The sequence below is a fragment of the Cervus elaphus genome, chromosome 23 (assembly GCF_910594005.1).
Source record: "Cervus elaphus chromosome 23, mCerEla1.1, whole genome shotgun sequence".
Lineage (NCBI taxonomy): Eukaryota > Metazoa > Chordata > Mammalia > Artiodactyla > Cervidae > Cervus > Cervus elaphus.
Genome location: NC_057837.1, coordinates 12,027,999 through 12,044,191, shown reverse-complemented (window position 1 = coordinate 12,044,191; position 16,193 = coordinate 12,027,999). Strand labels below are relative to the sequence as shown.

General features: G+C 54.7%; 1 protein-coding gene across 1 annotated transcript in view; it reads right to left on the bottom strand.

Moving 5' to 3' along the window:
* PFKFB3 (6-phosphofructo-2-kinase/fructose-2,6-biphosphatase 3) overlaps window positions 1-15,931 on the bottom strand; it is an 80,212-nt gene extending 64,281 nt beyond the window's left edge. Inside the window, exon 1 of the mRNA XM_043882891.1 lies at window positions 15,789-15,931. Within this exon, the coding sequence (XP_043738826.1) occupies window positions 15,789-15,804 (16 nt within the window). The 5' untranslated portion in view covers window positions 15,805-15,931. The remainder of the gene's footprint in view (window positions 1-15,788) is intronic.
* Between the last annotated feature and the right edge of the window lie 262 nt (window positions 15,932-16,193).

The following is a 16,193-nucleotide window of genomic DNA, read 5'->3' as shown; positions in this document are numbered from 1 at the left end:
CTCCATCAGATACAGAAATCAGTGACACAGCTAAACAGGGCTGGCTGAACCTTCCAGTCCAATGCACTCCATCACTGCAGAAACCCTTTGGCACTGTCATTACCCCCAAAGTAACCCACTACATTAAAACAGATGCATCATGAAAAATGAAAAGGCTCTGGAATTTGGCAGATCAGAGTTTGAATCTAAGCTCCCCCCTTTTCCTACTGAAACAAGTAAGCACCTATCTGTACCAGGTTCCTGGATAAAACTCCAGCAAGGTTCTTTGCTGCCCCTTCTCTGTAATTGACCTGAAATTCACCTGCCTGCCATAAACATCCCTGTTCTGTCCCCTCAGGCAGCACGGTACCAGAGCAATCCAAGAGTCCTTCACATATTTGTAGCTGGGTTTGTGTGCCCTAGGGACCTGTCTGGGTTAATCACCCCAATTCTTCAACCACTCCTCACATGACTTGGTTTCCTGACCCTCCACTAGCTGAGTCACTCTCGAAAGTTAACTCCAGAGCTCCACGGACCCGACTCATTCTAGACTCTGAGTGAGGGTGAGCGGCTGGGGAAAGAGTTGTTCAGCTAGGGGTCGAAGCTTGAGACACCTAAGCCTCAACCCATTGGGGGCTGGGAAAGCTCGCACGCAGAAGGTGGCCGCCCACCCTCTGGAGGCGTCCTCCAGGGGAGGCTGTGAAAGCTGTTTACACCGTGACACACGGAACACCGCGTCCAGGATCAGTTTGGTACATCTTTTGGTACATCTTTCTGCCGGGCAGGAAAACGAAACGCGACCACTTGCACTGTTTACTTCCCGAAGATAAAAACACTGCACGGGCTTACGCAATCTTCCCGTCCGGGCTCTTTTTAAATGCCTCCCGGATCCCCTTCCTCTTCTGCGGCGCGCCCGCCCGGCCCCGCCCGGAAGGCAAACCACCTGCCGCCCTAGTTCCTCTGGCGCTTTAAACAAAATACGGCCACTCCCGGACCTTCTCGGAAAGAACCGTAGGCCGGAAAATGAAACCAGGCCGCAGGGAGGGGAGGCGCGGAACCCTAACGCGGCGCCGGCAGGTACCTCGGGGTGCACGCCACGCCGCGCCCACGTGCAGGACCTGCCGCTGAGCCGGCTGGGGCGGCGCCACGTGAACGCGGCGTGCGGCGTACCGGGGCGGGGCTGAGCGCGCGCTGATCGGCCCGTGCGCTGCGCAGGCAGCCAATCCGCGCGCCCACCCGCGCGCCCGGCCCGCCCCGCTCACTGGGCCCCGCCCCGCCCACCGGGCCCCGCCCCGCCCGTTCCTGCCCCTCCCGCCACCGCCTAGTGTCCCCGGGTGACCTCTCCCTGGGCAGCCGGGCTCAGCTGACCTGCGCGCCCAGCATCAGCCCTGGGAGGGCGAGGCGGCAGCCGCTGGGGCAGGGCTCCACCTGCAGGCTCCTGCCTGGCCTCCCACGGCGGAGGCCCCGCGGACACCTGCCTTCTGCCTGCCCCTCTTTCTCCCCCAGCTTCTGGGCCACCTCGATGCCCGCAGCCTGGCTCCAGGAGGTGTATCGAGGGCGGCAGAGCCTGACACCCTAAAATATGCCTCCTGGCGTAAGGATTATTTTGAGCTGGTTATTTTAGAGAGACCGCAGGCACAGGAGAAGTTACCCTTTTTATAAGAAAAATTCACATTAGATGGGGTCCTGTTTCTGGGAGACAGTGCTGCTTCACAGGAGACACCTGTCTGCAGGGCGTGGCGGGGGTTGTGGACCACACTGTTCCTTCATTATGAAGCCCCCAGGCACTCATCCCTGTCCTTAGTTCAACTGCCTGGCAGCTTTTTGAGTCTCATATCTTTGTGGGCATATGTCTGTTCACCATAAAAACATTTTTTCCCTTCTATTGATCTTTTTATGAGGGAGAGGCAATCTTCATCGAACATTTTTCTTTCATTTCCTCTTTCCTTCTTTAAATGCCTGGTGGTCCGAGCTGCGTGTTGCTTATCTGCTCCCGTGGCCATGGGTGAGGAGCAGGCCTGTTGCCCAGAGGAGTTGGGAGCACTCAGCTAGCAGGTGCGGGGGTGCCATGCCCCGTCCTCTGAACTTTACCGTAAAAATTCTATTAAAGGAAAACACATGCATTGTGAAATGACTGGCAGATACAGAAAGGACCAAAGTATTCCTGCTTGTGGTCTCCTTCAGACCTCCTGTCTGCAGATATTTTTTAAGGCCCCAGAAGATAGGACGGTCAGCCCCCACCTGTGCACTGAATTTATGATCCACTCACTTCCATCGCTCATGGGGAATCAATTATTCAGCACAAGGAATTTTGGGTACCAAATCAATAACACCAGGAGTAAAGGAGAGTGAAGATTAAAAAAAAAAAAAAAAAAATGGCTCACTGTGCAGCTTCTGGGATCTTAAGTTTCCTGACGGGATCGAACCCATGCCCCCTGCAGTGGAAGTGTGGAGTCTTAATCACTGGACTGCCAGGGAAACCCCGAGATTTAAAAAAAAAAAAAAAAAGATTCCTTGGGAAAATATAAAAGGTAAATATGCAAAATTGGGAGGAAGGAGAGGAAGAGATATCTGGTATTGGACCAGAATGAGAGCAGTATGAATTTATATTTTTTAAAAGCATGTTTCCTAGCTCTATCCACTGAAAAGTCCCCAGAAACAATGGTAGCCCATGAGCAAAAATCAAACCAGAGCCCAGGTCTGACTTCTAACCACCATCCTCCAGTGAAAGAAACCAGGGCTCTTTGGAGCAGCCGCTGATCCCAAGGCTGACAGAGGATATAGCAATAAAGCACCTGGGGTGCCAGAAAAACAAGGAAGAGCTCAAAAGGCAAAGGGAATGTGTCGAAAAGACATGGCAGCCGACTTGAAAGGGTGTCTGTTAAATCTGGGACGTTTTGAGCATTAAAATCCATCAGGTCAGGATTGGATTCTAACACATGTGATCATCATTTTAAAAATCCTCGAATTCATATGGATAATTTAAGAGAACATTCTTTTTGATTTTGGGAGGAACACGCTAAAGTATCTAGGGATGAAGTGTCAGGATGTCTGCAATGAAGTCTCAAGTGTTTCAGCAACAACGAAACACCCTGAGACAATAACACAGTAAAATGCAACAACCGCTGGGGAATCCAGGCAATGCGGGTCATCCCCTGTGCTGTGCCTGCAACTTTGCTAAATGCTTAACATTTTTTAAAGTAGAAAGTGATACAGATAGAAATGGAAAACTTCCTCCAGGCAAGGAGTATCACTCATTGCTGACACATGCAATGAAAGCTTGTGGACCTGAGAACTATTTTCTGAGTCATCGAACGTAAATCAAACATCTTGTTCGTGTAGACACACAAATAAAATACATAGGCAGTGAAAGGGACATGTCTGGGGCAAACGACTCCCAGGTGTCTTGTCCAACGTTCGCTGCAGAAAGGTTTCCATCTACTCCCAGGCCGCCTTCTCAGCAGGGCAGTGTCCCCCCAGGGAGGCTCACATGCTCGGAGGGGGCCTCTTTATAACGGACTCTGAGGAGGGTGGGTGCAGATCAAAAGAGCGACGTGGACATTGATAATTAAGAAGCACACGGGGTCACTGAAAAGGTCTCCTGAAACCAAGGTCCCCACTTTGGCCAGTTGTGCTGGGACACATTTCTGCTGTCATTTAAACATTTCATGTCTCCTTCATTACAGGAGGTCGGCCAGGCCTGCGCCATTCATTCATCACACACTTGCTACTATGGTTCTCAAGCCTTCGGGAGGAGACCCAGGACAGCCTGAACTCTGTTATCTCGTGTTCCAGGGCCCTCCTCTCAGGGGTTCTGATTCATTCTGCCCGTCCCCCCAGACGCCCTGTGTGAATGGGACACCAGGTGTCCCGGCTGGAGTAACTTAGGACTTCAATCTAAGTAACTCGAAGAGGACAGTGTCTAACCCAGACTAGTCCCCTTCTGAAAAAGAGGCATTTGACTTGTTAACCAGGCAGAACAACGGAGGAGAGGTACAACGCAGAATAAAACCTGTGGAAACGCCCCTCAGAGAAGTCATCAGAGCGGTGTTACAGGGTCAACAACACACGGAGGCTGAGGGGCTGCGGGCTCCCGAGCCAGGGGGCTACAAAGCCCAGAGCCTCTGGACACAGCGCTGGCTCTGCAGCCTTGTGCTCCTTCCCTGAAGGGCAGGCTCCCCTGCGTGGACCTTCCGTGCGATCACTGTCAGGTGCTGGGAGAAGATTCCATTAGTAAGTTAATCAAGAAGAAAGAAAGACCCTCAAGTTAGAGAGTGATATCCTTTGAGGCCTGAAGTATTAATGTTCCTACTAATTCTTTAGTTAATTCCGTATGTGGTTATCAATCACATCGGGCCCAAGGCTGGACAAGGGGACACTGCCCAGGAGCTTATGGTCCAGCTGGGGAAATGGAGTGAACACACACTATGGCATAGGAACCACGATTACCTCTGGAGAGGGAGAAAGGGCTAGATCTTGCAAAGTAAAGGATTGCTTCTAATGTCTTAGTGAATTCAACACCTATAGACGTGTAGAGACTGATCAAGATTTGAACACTTGCCCTATATTTGTTATACCTCAGCTTAAAAACACATAAAACATAAGCCAATAACAGAAAAGACTCACTTAGGTCTTGGTGTAAACCACTTTTTTGTAATCACCAAAGACGTCAGGTATGTGGATCCCCAGATTAGGACCAGGTGACACTTCAGAGCAGGAGAGACTGTCCTGTTGTGACTTGTTCAAGTCGCCTATATACCAGCTCTTAGTGTGACGCACACTTTGTAGAGGGGATGAAGAAGAGGGATTAATGAAAACTGAAAGACCTACAGCATACCCATCAAGATAGCTAAATATACCACATGTATCACCAGTTAAAGGTAGGAATCATTACTGTAGGCCTTTGGGGACTAAAACTCAAATGCATATTGAAGAAACCAACCCTAACAGCATGAGAGATGAAAGAGGATCATTAGAATCTCACAGTGCACTTGCTGGAAGAGATGACCCAGCCAATTCCTCCTTTTATAGAAGAGAACAAAAGTCTCAAGAGATGAAGGGACCATCAGAGGCCCCCCAACAGGCAGAGACATCACAGGACTGGAATCAAGTCCCTCCTGCCCACCCAGTATGCTCTCCCATGCCCCCTGAGGTCGCCTGGGGCACCCTCAGGCCAAGGTCCACGTCACCCCTGCCCGGAACCCGGCGCCCTCGCAACAAGCAGAAAGCCGTGGTGGGCGGGCAGAAGTCCAGACAGAGACTGGAACCCAGAACCAGCCTCAGCTGTTCCTCCTGGTCATCCGTCACCTTGGCAGGGTCTGTGAAATCGTTCTCTCTTTCTGCTCATCCAGAAAGTCGAGACAAAACCTTGCTTCTTGAAAGCTGAGAAAGCAGCTGCCATGAAGACGATGAATTCTTTTTGTTTGGTTTTTGGAACGGCTTTCTTGAGACATAATTCACCCATTTAAAACCAAGCAATTCTAGGACTTCCCTGGTGGTCCAGTGGCTAAGACTCCGAACTCCCAACTCAGGGGGCCCGGGTTCCATCCCTGGGCAGGGAACTAGATCCCCATGCTAAAACGAGGATTCCACGTGCCGCGACTAAGATCCAGTGCAGCCAAATTAATTATTTTTTTTAAAAAGCTATAAATAGGGAACAAGGTTTTAAAAAAGCATATTGCTTAGATTTTGTAGTTTTTATTTTTTAAAAAGCATCTGTATCCAATGTTTTGCGTTTTTTTTTTAATAGTCATGGACAATACTGAGTGTAGCTGTCTTCAGAGTGTAGCTCATTCAGATGGCCACAGAATACTCCATAATGGGGCTATACCAAGAATGAACTCAGGCTTCTGTTCATGTGCTTTCGGGGTGTCTAAAGGGATTCCTAACAGAGTCTTAGGGGACACCAGCTGCCCAGGAGTCTCCCTCAGTGACACACCCGAGTGACACCTGGTGACAAAGAATGATGCCTGGTGACAGGCTGTGTGGGTGTCCACTTTATAAGGCAGCTCCAGACTCTTTCCCAGGCACTCGCGTCAGTTCACTCACCGTCCAGCAATATGTCAGACCACCCTTCTGGTTCACATTCTACCCAACACTCCATAATGCCAGCCTTCCTGTCTGTCAGCAAAGAAGGGTCAAACGGTGCCTTCCACCGCGCTCTCCACCTGCACTTTCCTGAGCAGTGAAGAGGCGGGATTTCTTTTTCTCCTTCATCCCATTACACACTGGCTGATTTCTAAAAGGTTTTCCCAGGCCTTTGGTTATTTCTAACAGGAGCCAGAGAAAGGAACACGGCCACAGACACACACAGGCCGCCCCCCTTGCTGGGCACAGCTGGTGCTCCTGGAGCGCGGATGACCGGTTTACCGTCATGCCCTGTATTATGTATTGGGAGGCATCCACAAATGAAGCCTGTAGAAGTTTTATAACATGAAGAAACCAATTTCCTCTAAAGCAGTCTGTGATCACGTGACCTTTTCCTGCATTCAAATGACTTTATACAAAAAAGCTTTTATATCATCTGGGATTTGCACCAAACATGATTTCAGCTTGAAGTGGGTTCCGTGTTTTGTTCCCCATTTTTACGTCTGGGAAATGATATCATGACAGCAAACATGACTCATGGTAAAGTGGATGCTGACTGACTCATTTTTGTGAAAAAGGGATGACATTTGAGTTTTAGGCTTTTCGTGCAGAAGCCAGGCAATTTGCAGATTCAGATTCCTTTGCTGTTATTACTGCAAGTTGCTGATAACATTCTTGTTCTGATTTTCTACTCTGTCTGCTGACAGAATTGCTTTGAAACTTATCTTCATACTTTCCAGCCTGTAACCCAGGGCCATAAAAATAACTTGGATTCTATTTGTTGCTCCAATATGATGTTTTCAAACCTACTTCTCCAACAAGAGGCCATCCAGGGGTCATCGAGCCAAGGCACGAGGGTTGGCTGAAGGTGGGTCAGGTATCCGCCATCCCAGTTTGCTCGGGATGAGGAGGCAGCTGGCTCTGGGGACTGTCGATGCTAAAATGGGGAGATCTCAGGGACACAGACTCGACTCCTGGTCGGGGAACTAGAAGACTGTCTGGAGAAGACTTTTGAGAATCCCTTGGACAGTGAGGAGATCAAACCAGTCAATCCTAAATGAAATCAACCCGAATATTCATTGGAAGGACTGATGCTGAAGCTGAAGCTCCAGTACTTTGGCCACCTGATGCAAAGAGACTCATTAGAAAAGACCCTGATGCTGGGAAAGACTGTAGGCAGGAGGAGAAGGGGATGACAGAGGATGAGATGGTTGGATGGCATCACCAACTCAATGGACATGAGTTTGAGCAAGCTCCAGGAGACAGTGAAGGAGATGGAAGCTCGGCGTGCTGCAGTCCACGGGGTCGCAGAGTCAGACACGACTGTGTGACGGAACAGCAGCAGCGGGTACTGAAGATTGCAAATGCCGCAGGGCAACTAAGCCTGCGTGCTGCAACTAAAGAGTCCGTGTGCTGCAATGAAAGATCCCGCATGACGCAACTAAAATCCGATGCAGCCAAATAAATATTTTTTTAAAAAAAAGAACGGTCAACGCTGATTTGACTTGAAAGCCAGTTTCTTCTTACAAAAAGCGTCTGTCTGGAGATCAGCCCAGAGCAAAACGGATCTCTGCAGATGTCCGCTTGCCAAGTCCCAATCCCGAATCTTCTCACGGTTACTCAGCAGTCACCGAGCCCCGCAGCCCCACTGTGACTGGCCCCCTCTGCTGACCACGCGACTCTTAACAGTAACGTGCCCAGCATGTCCACAGGTCAGCTGGGGGCAGTCGTGGAAGTCGCCCCAACTCTCTCTCCCTCCACATCCGATCCATCCACAGACCTGCCGTCTCTACCGCCTGAATACATCGCCTGCAGTCTGGTCCCAGGAGGGCCCCCACGTGCCAGCCTGAAGATTTTATAATATAGTTGATTTGTGCCTGCCCTCCACCAAGTCCCTCCCGGGCCCTCCCATCCCACTGCAGGAAGGAGGCCAAGGCCTTACAACGGCCTTGAGGACCCACACCACCCACCCACCCACCCCTTCTGAACCGTGACCCACACCCAGCCCACACCAGCCCCTCCCACCTCCAAACTCAGCCCACTGCAGCCGCGGGGCCTTTGCGTCTACACACCCCCCTGCCAGACACTCTCCTAAGAAACCACATGGTTCACTCCCCACTCGCCTTCGGTCCCTGCTCAAATGTCCCCTCAGTGACCATCCTATTGCAAACAGCAGCACCCCCCAACCCCGCCTTCCCTGGTCTCTCCTGTGTTATTTTCCTACCCAGCGCGGAAACCCCGTGGACAGACGCGGTGCTCACTGACTCGCCTGTTACCGTCTGTCTCCCCGTCAGAATGGAAGCCCACGAGGGCAGGCATCTGACCAGATCCCTGCTGCACCCTTGGCACTTCACCCGATCCTGCTCCACGAGGCGAAGGACAGACACGTGCCGCGCAATGGAAGGACTTCTGGAGGCGACTGAAGTAACATCACAGGGTCGGGGTCGTCCAAGGCAGCCCATCTGGCCTCCCAGTGCGTCTCCTGCCTTTTCTCCCAAGTTCCTCAGCTAAAACTCTTTCCTTGTGTTCCCCAAACATCCGTTTTCTGATGTTTCCCCAGAAAAAGGTGGCCCTTGCAGATGGATGGCTGCGTGGTGGGGGCCTCCCTCCTTTGATGCAGATTCACAGAGCCCCCCACCCCACTGAGTTTGGGAAGGTCCCTTGCACCCCCAGACCTGCCAGAGACCCTCAGTCACATCCAGAGCCCAAGCGTCAAGAAGTCTGGAAGCGCCCTGAGGGCTTCCTGGTCCCTGAGGTGCAACAAGAGCGTTCTCAGGAGTGCTGGGTTCTCCTTGTTCATGGCCTTGAAGTGGGTTTGCTGAAGCTTGACCAGCCTCCTTGTTAATGAAATGGAACTGACTGGAAATGTCACCATGTACCTGTATGCTAAGGATGAGACTGTCTCATGAATCTTTCTGTCCAGGCATCAACCAAGTACCATTAAATCAAAATTTCTGGCACATTAGACTTTTTAAATAAAAACCCCAGTTAACCCAAGTGTGGGCTTCCGTGGTGGCTCAGACAGTAAAAAATCCTCCTGCAATGTGGAAGACCTGGGTTCGATCCCTGGATTGGGAAGATCTCCTGGAGGAGGGCAAGACAGCCCACTCCAGTGTTCTTGCCTGGAGAATCCCCACGGACAGAGGAACCTGGCGGGCTACAGTCCATGGGGTTGCAAAGAGTCAGATGTGACTGAGCGACTAAGCATAGCCGAAGTGTGCGGCCAGAAATAAGACAGATGGTGCCCTGGAGCCCCGTCCCCGGCCGGCACCTGCCGCCCCGCCGCCCTGGGGCCGCCAGGGGCCAGGCCTTCCCTAGCGTCCGCTCCGGTCTTTCTCCCTCTCTCTTCCTGTATCTCGCTAAGCTCCTGTCCACCCCCACGGGCTGATGGAACCCTGCTCTCCCTCTGACTGGACCGGCCCAGGTCCCCAGGCCTCCGGATGAGCCCAAGCAGCCTCAGGGGGAGGCTTCCCTGAACCCCACTAGAGGTTCAGCAGGTCAAGCCCACAGTCAAAACACCAAAGCAGTCGGTCCTCGGAAAGAACACATTTGTTCCCTCAAAAGCATCAGCACCCCTGCCTGTCCCAGCAGGGGCAGCCAGGGTCGGACAGCCCCACACCCTCCCGTTGCTCACACACCGCCTGCCTAGCCCCTGCCCAGGGCTTCAACATGCCCCCCACCCCGGCTGCGCCCCCCGGCTCAGTCCCTGGACACAGAAGCAGCCAGTATCCAGACGGGCCGTCTCAGGCCAGTGGGATGAGAGTCCGCTTCTCCCTGGCACTCAGGACACCTTCAGTTGCCACTCTCCTGAGACGTCAGCCCAGACCCTGGAGCTGCTGGGAGAGGCTGTCCAGGGTGCCCAGGACAGAGTCCCTGGAGGACACAGTCCAGTGGGGGGACCCCCCCTGCCTCCCACAGCCCAGCTTAGCTAAGGAGCTTGGAGGGGCAGACAGAGCAGGAAGCATGTGTGACAAGCATCCAAGCTGGGGAGAAGCATCGGTCTCTGGGCCGGAGCTGGAGCAATCTCAGGGTGCCACCCCCTTTGTTTCCAAATGGTCAGCCAAGGGCTGTCTGCACCTCCCAGTACCCACTGGAGATCAGGAGGAACAGGAAGGCCACCCACAAAGGAGCTGGGTGCTGGGAGACAGGTGATGGCTCAGGCAGGCCTGCCCTGGGAAAACCCTGTGAAGTTCAAGAAGAGACTCATGTCCCCTGCAGGGGAGGAGGGGGGCGGGGGGCGTGCTGGAGGCTCAGACACTTCATGGATCCACAAATCCTGAGCACATGTGAGCAATGGGCATTTTTAACTCCACAGAGAGAAGAGAAGAGCATCCACCTGCACGGGGCCCACAGGTCTGAACCCACGAAGGTGCAGACCACACTCAGGCGCGCAGCATCAGGTGCTGTTGTTAAGGACCTAACTGTCCCACCCAGAAGCACCAAAAAATAGTGACCATCGTCAGAATCACAAGTGTGTCCGCCTTGCTTACATTTATGTCTTTATTTTAGATTACACGTGGGAGGATGACCGTAAATCTTGCAGTGATCAGGGAATCTGACAGTCTTACTTTGGCTCTACAACTGCTTACCGCAGAGAAAACTGGAGTTTTGGACAAACTAACCAGGCACAAAGATTTATGAAGCACTTGCAACCGCCTGGCTGGACAGAAGTATGAGATCCAGACCCTCCCCAAATCGAGGGCAAGCAAACTGAGCACAAGTAAGTGTCTGCAAGAGCCCCATCTGCACAGAATAGATGGAAAACAGGGCAGAGAAGACTTGAACTTGAGCAGGGCCTTAAGGCAGGACCAGAAGCTGGTGTGTGTATCCACGTGTGTGCAGATGTACCAGGAAGGATGGTACATCTCCCCCTCCCCAACCCGGGAGGGGGCGGTTGGCTCCCCCAGGGGAGAGGATGCGGGCGGGGAGCCCAGATGTGGGAGCATGGGGGTCCTGGGGGCCACCACTGGATGCTGAGGACATGGACCACAGCAGAGGACATACTTTAAGGGAACAGGAAAGCGTTAGAGGGGCACAGCTCAGGGATCGAAGGTCTGGGAGGACAAAGCAGAAGATCCTGTGGGGAACAGAGGCCCTCAAGGAAATGAGATGGTCGGCCTGGCTGGCAGGTCCTTCCCTGGGGCAGAGTCTCTGAGATGGAGCCTCCTGCTCAGCAAGCTGCCCCGGACCCACAGGAGGAGAGCGCCCCACGACACGGCCTGCCTGCACCAGAGCAGAGGGCGGTGCTGGCCCCGCGCCGGAGCGCAGGGGCTGATGGAGGGACGGGGGACCAGCCCAGCCTTCTGGAGGGTAGAGTCGGGGTCTGCTCTTTGCAATCCTACTGGGAGAGAAAGGAAGGAGAGAGCCCGAGTTGGGGTCCAAAAACCCACTGCCAGCAGCTCACTGGTGGGAACCCCTCAGGTGCCTCCTCTCCTGTGATGGAGGCACTGGTTTGTGCCTCCACTCCCGGCAGGGGACAGGGCAGGTCCCTGGGCAGCTGCAGCAAATCATCTGACTGAACCAGGGCACTGAGTCCTGCCCCTGACAGGTGTGACCTCAGGGCCACGGGAGAGACGGGAACACGACTTGTCTCCACGTGCAGCCCCATGCCCTCCTCGGGCCTCCCTCAGGGACTCAGAAGATTCAGGCATCTGAGTTTCTCTCTGCTCTTGTCTAACGTGGAAAACGCTGCTGGTCCATAACTGCAGACTTTTCAGGCTGCGCAGTCTCAGCCTGACGCACAAAGTACCACATCCCCACCTAGCCTATCATCGCAGGCCGAGTTGGAAAGGCAAAGCATCCGTCCGGCTCTGCTCTGCCCCCGAGCTGACCGCTGCGTACAGAGCCTCACTCCTTCACCCTCGCAGTGGACGTAACAGCCCCGGGGTGGTTGAGAGGGTAAGTGCACACATGCAGAGCTCTCACCCCCGGACTGGAAGGTGCTCCCTAAGGGTGAGTTTGGTTTCTCACGGTTATTTATTATGAGAACCTCATCCCTCTCCCCATCCCTTCTGAAGGTGGGACATGCAGGAACACCTAGGACTCCACCATCTAAAGATATTTTTTTCAGCTCCTCCACCTGGAAGTGTCCCAAGAATTTGGTCCAAGCCCCAGACTCGGAACGGAGCACCCCTCCACCCCCTTGAAAATCACCATCCAGCCTGGTTTCAAAGTCCTCCAGAGGGGGACGTGCCAGGTTCACAGATTTAATCACCCGATTCGCCGCCTTCCTCCTGGGTTCCCACATAAGTTTTTGCTGCCCCCTTTGGTCTCACGATTTTCCCTGATGGTCCACATCAGGATGTTTCATTCTCACTCTAGCCCATCTCAAGATTCCAGCAGTTCAACCAAGGGTCCCACTCTGTTCCCCTCCCCCCACACACAGCCACCAGCACCCTGGAACCACCAAGGAGAGAGGGAGGGTGTGAGCATGGTGAACATGTGAATAGCATGAACATGGTGCTGGCATGTCATCCCCTCGGCTGGCGGGGAAGGTCATCGAAGGTTTCTGCCCACCACCCCAGCCCCACCGTTCACCCCTTTTGGGCTACATGGTTCCTGCTGCTGTCATCACAGCAGGTGGATCACGCCCGGGGGGTGTGACTACAGGTAGAGAACCTCCAGCGTGCCTGGCGCACAGCAGACGCTCGATCTGAAGAATGAATGAGTGAAGGAGCAAATGAATGAGCAAGCAAGCAAGTGGTGTGCAGTCACGGAACCCTGTCCTCATTACATTCAGTGCCATCGATTGAGGCCCTCCAGAGGCAAGGCACAGGCTGAGAACCAAAGCCTGAGTGGCGATCTGTTTGTCGCCCCAGGCCCACTGCCATGAAGGGCAAGGCCAGGTCCTAGCAGGTTCGGGTCCCCACAAGCTGACCCACTCGCACACCACGAGCTTCCTGGCCCTCCGCTGCCAACACCCTAGGGTCAGAGGAAGGGAGCGGCAAGCGGTCTCTGCGAGGTCACGAGCCACCAGCATCCTCCAGAGAGGGGCAGGCCCCATCCAGCCACCGGCTCCAGTGACCACTGGACCTTCAGCTACCCCCGGCCTGGGGTGGGACTGCTAGGGCTTCTGTAATACCCACTGTGGTTTTCCCCTCCCCTACCCCGGACCTTTGTAATGGGCCCTTCACTAAGCTCTTCTCAGCTTGCCTGGAGTGAGCGGGCTGAGTGCTTCCTGCCAGGCCCTGACCCAGCTGGTCCCCGAATCTGTCTTGCAAGACACAGAAACACAGCCTAGGAGACACAGCGGTCAGTTAGCCTTCTGGGTGTGAGCCACAAAGGAGTCCTCCATCTGGCTTTTCGTCGTTTTGCAGGGAGAGAAGCAAAGTCTTTTCATTTCCCATTTTTTTAGTTATTTTAAAAAAATACTTAATAGATTCAGATTCAAATTCTTTAAAGTATGAGTGAGTGAAGATGCTCAGTCATGTCCGACTCTTTGCGACCCTATGGGCTGTAGCCTGCCAGGCTCCTCCATCCATGGAATTTTCCAGGCCAGAATACTGGAGGGGGTTGCCATTTCCTTCTCCAGGGGATCTTCCAGACCCAGGGATTGAACTCAGATCTCCGGCACTGCGGGCAGACTCTTTACCAGCTGAGCCACCCCTTTAAACTTTATACTTTATACTTTAAAGGGCTTTTTAAAGGGCTCCCCCCTTTAAAGTATAAAAGAGTATATATATGTACACTGAAGTCTCAGTATATATACTGTGCATATATTCTGTGTATATCTATATGTATAGAAGTCTCTAGCAGTGGGATTGTTCCAGGGATGGAGTGCCGCAGCCCCTCTCACAGGCTGACCTCTCCACCTCCTGGCAGGTCCCGATGCTGTCTCATCACCGAACTGGACTGCACGTACCTGGTCTCGCCCTAATTTCCACTCACTGCGTTTATTTCTCAACAGGAGGTCCCAACCCAGTCAAGTGGGGAAGTTCTGCTTGGACCGCAAGCCTGCCCAAGCCCCGCCCTGGCTCACAGCAAACCTTCCGAAAAAGCCACAAGGCCCGGTTCTCACACTCTGGACCCTTCAGGAATCAGTATTCATGGAACAGAGAGGCAGGGTTCGCCTGTCCAGGCAGCAATGTTCTTCTCTTCAGACTACGGAGAAAAGTCAAAACATGGTGGGCAGCGTGAGGACCAAGGTCTGCTGTGTGTGACTTAATGAGGCTGTCACAGAGGGAAACCTCCACAGATGAACATCGGCTCAGACGCCCAGGGACCTGCTCCTCCTGCGCAAGACGGGCTCCCTCCGAGTGAGCAGTGGCTGTGCCTCCCAGGAGTCTGCCTCCAGAGACCCATGGACGCAGTAGATAAGTGACCATTCACACTGCAGCTACACGAGGTCAGGTGGGGACTCCGGGGAGTGTCCAAGACATGGCAGCCCCGTTACATACGGAATAATGGAGCCATTGAAGCCGGTCACTTTGGGACCACACATCATCAGCCGAGGACCTGACAGAACCCTCAGTCCCCACACTGAGCTGTCACCTGCCTTCTCAACATCCCTACAGGCCGGGAGTGCAGACCACGTCCCTTCACAACCAGGACCTCACAGTGGCACCATAGCAACCTCCGTTTAAGGGACAAAGGCCAGTAGGGTAATCGGGGCAACCCTAGCATTAATCTGACGATGAACTGGGATGACGAGAGAAGTGTAGAGACGCCAGAAAGGTGGGTGGAGGCAGAGGGAGGAAGCCACGCAGCCCGTCCCCAGTCCCCAGGTGTTCGAGAGGGCGTCACTGGCATGGGTCACTGGTACCCAGGCAGGGGTGGGGAAGCCTTGGGTCCGAGTGACAGTGGGTCCCCGAGCCCTTGCCAACAGAAATAGAAAAAGCAGGAGTCAATCAGACGGCTCTGTTTGGAAAGTAAACCGAGCCTCCTCCATCCATCCTGGGCTCCGACCTGAGGATGGAGCGTCCTGGCCCACCTCTGGAGTGCCCGGGGCACAGCAAGGCCTCCATCACCCCGCCAGGAAAATGGGCCACGGGAGTAGCTGGGGCTTTTCTGCAGGGGAGCAGGGCCTGCAGGTGGGCCGGGTGGGAAGCTCGGTGCAGGCTGCCGGGCACAGGGAGGCAGGTCTTGCCTGGTAGGCGGGCCGCTCCTCTGCCGGCTGCCCCGCGCGCCTCTCACTCGTCCCACACGTCCCAGCTGACGCGCTCGTATTGCGGATGAAGAAACCGAGACTCCGGTAGGCTAAACGACTTCCCGAGAGTCAGAGGGGAGGTAGAAAAGGCCGGAGGCAGGACTCCCACTCGGATCTGCTTCCACACCTGCGTGCTCCCCCGCCCGTCTCTCCGGGAGGCTCGGACCGCAACCCGAGCGCGCCGCCGAGACCCCACGCTCCCAACCTCTCGCCACTTCTGGCCGCCATAGAACACTCCCCTCCCAAATCTTCAGCCCGCGGGGAGAGCCCGATTCCACCTGCATCTCAGAACTTGCCGCGGCGCGATCCGGGTTTGTCCAAGTACCGCGACCCACGCTCTGCGCGCGGCCTTTGCCGTGCGCGCTGCGCACCGGCTCGGGCACGTGGGGATCAGCCCACCGGGTGGCCGGAGGCGGCGACGCGGGGTCGGAGGGGCCGCACGGAAGGAGAGGGGCAGTGCGGGGCCGGCGGGCACACCGCGGCGCCCGGCTCCCCGCGCCCTACGGGCCTCCCCGGGCACCTGGCCGCTCAGGTCTCCCACCCCGGCCGGGGCGCGCTCCGCGGGGACCCCGCCTACCTTTTCGGAAGGGCATTGCGGAAAAGTGCTCCCGGGACACTGAGGCCGAGCGACGTCCGAGTGCCAGCCCCGTGGCTCGGGGGCGCCTGCGGGCGCCGGGTGTCGGGCGAGGGAGGGGAAAGGGACATATTTGGGCAAAGGCCGGCGCGTCACCGGCGGAGGGAGGAACCGCGGCGGAGCGGGAAGCGCGGCCCCGGGGCGGGCCTCACGGAAACCGTTTAACCCTTGCTCCCCCGGCCGGCCGGCCAGCGCCGGCGGTCTCCCAGCCACTGCTAGGGTCTGGGTCCCGAGCTCCCCGACGCCTGGCCTGCCTCTCCTGACGCATCTGAGCGGAAACTCCTGATCCGGAACAAAAATCTACTCCCTTATCAAAGCCTTCGGGCTGCTGGGAGCGCTTCATCCCTG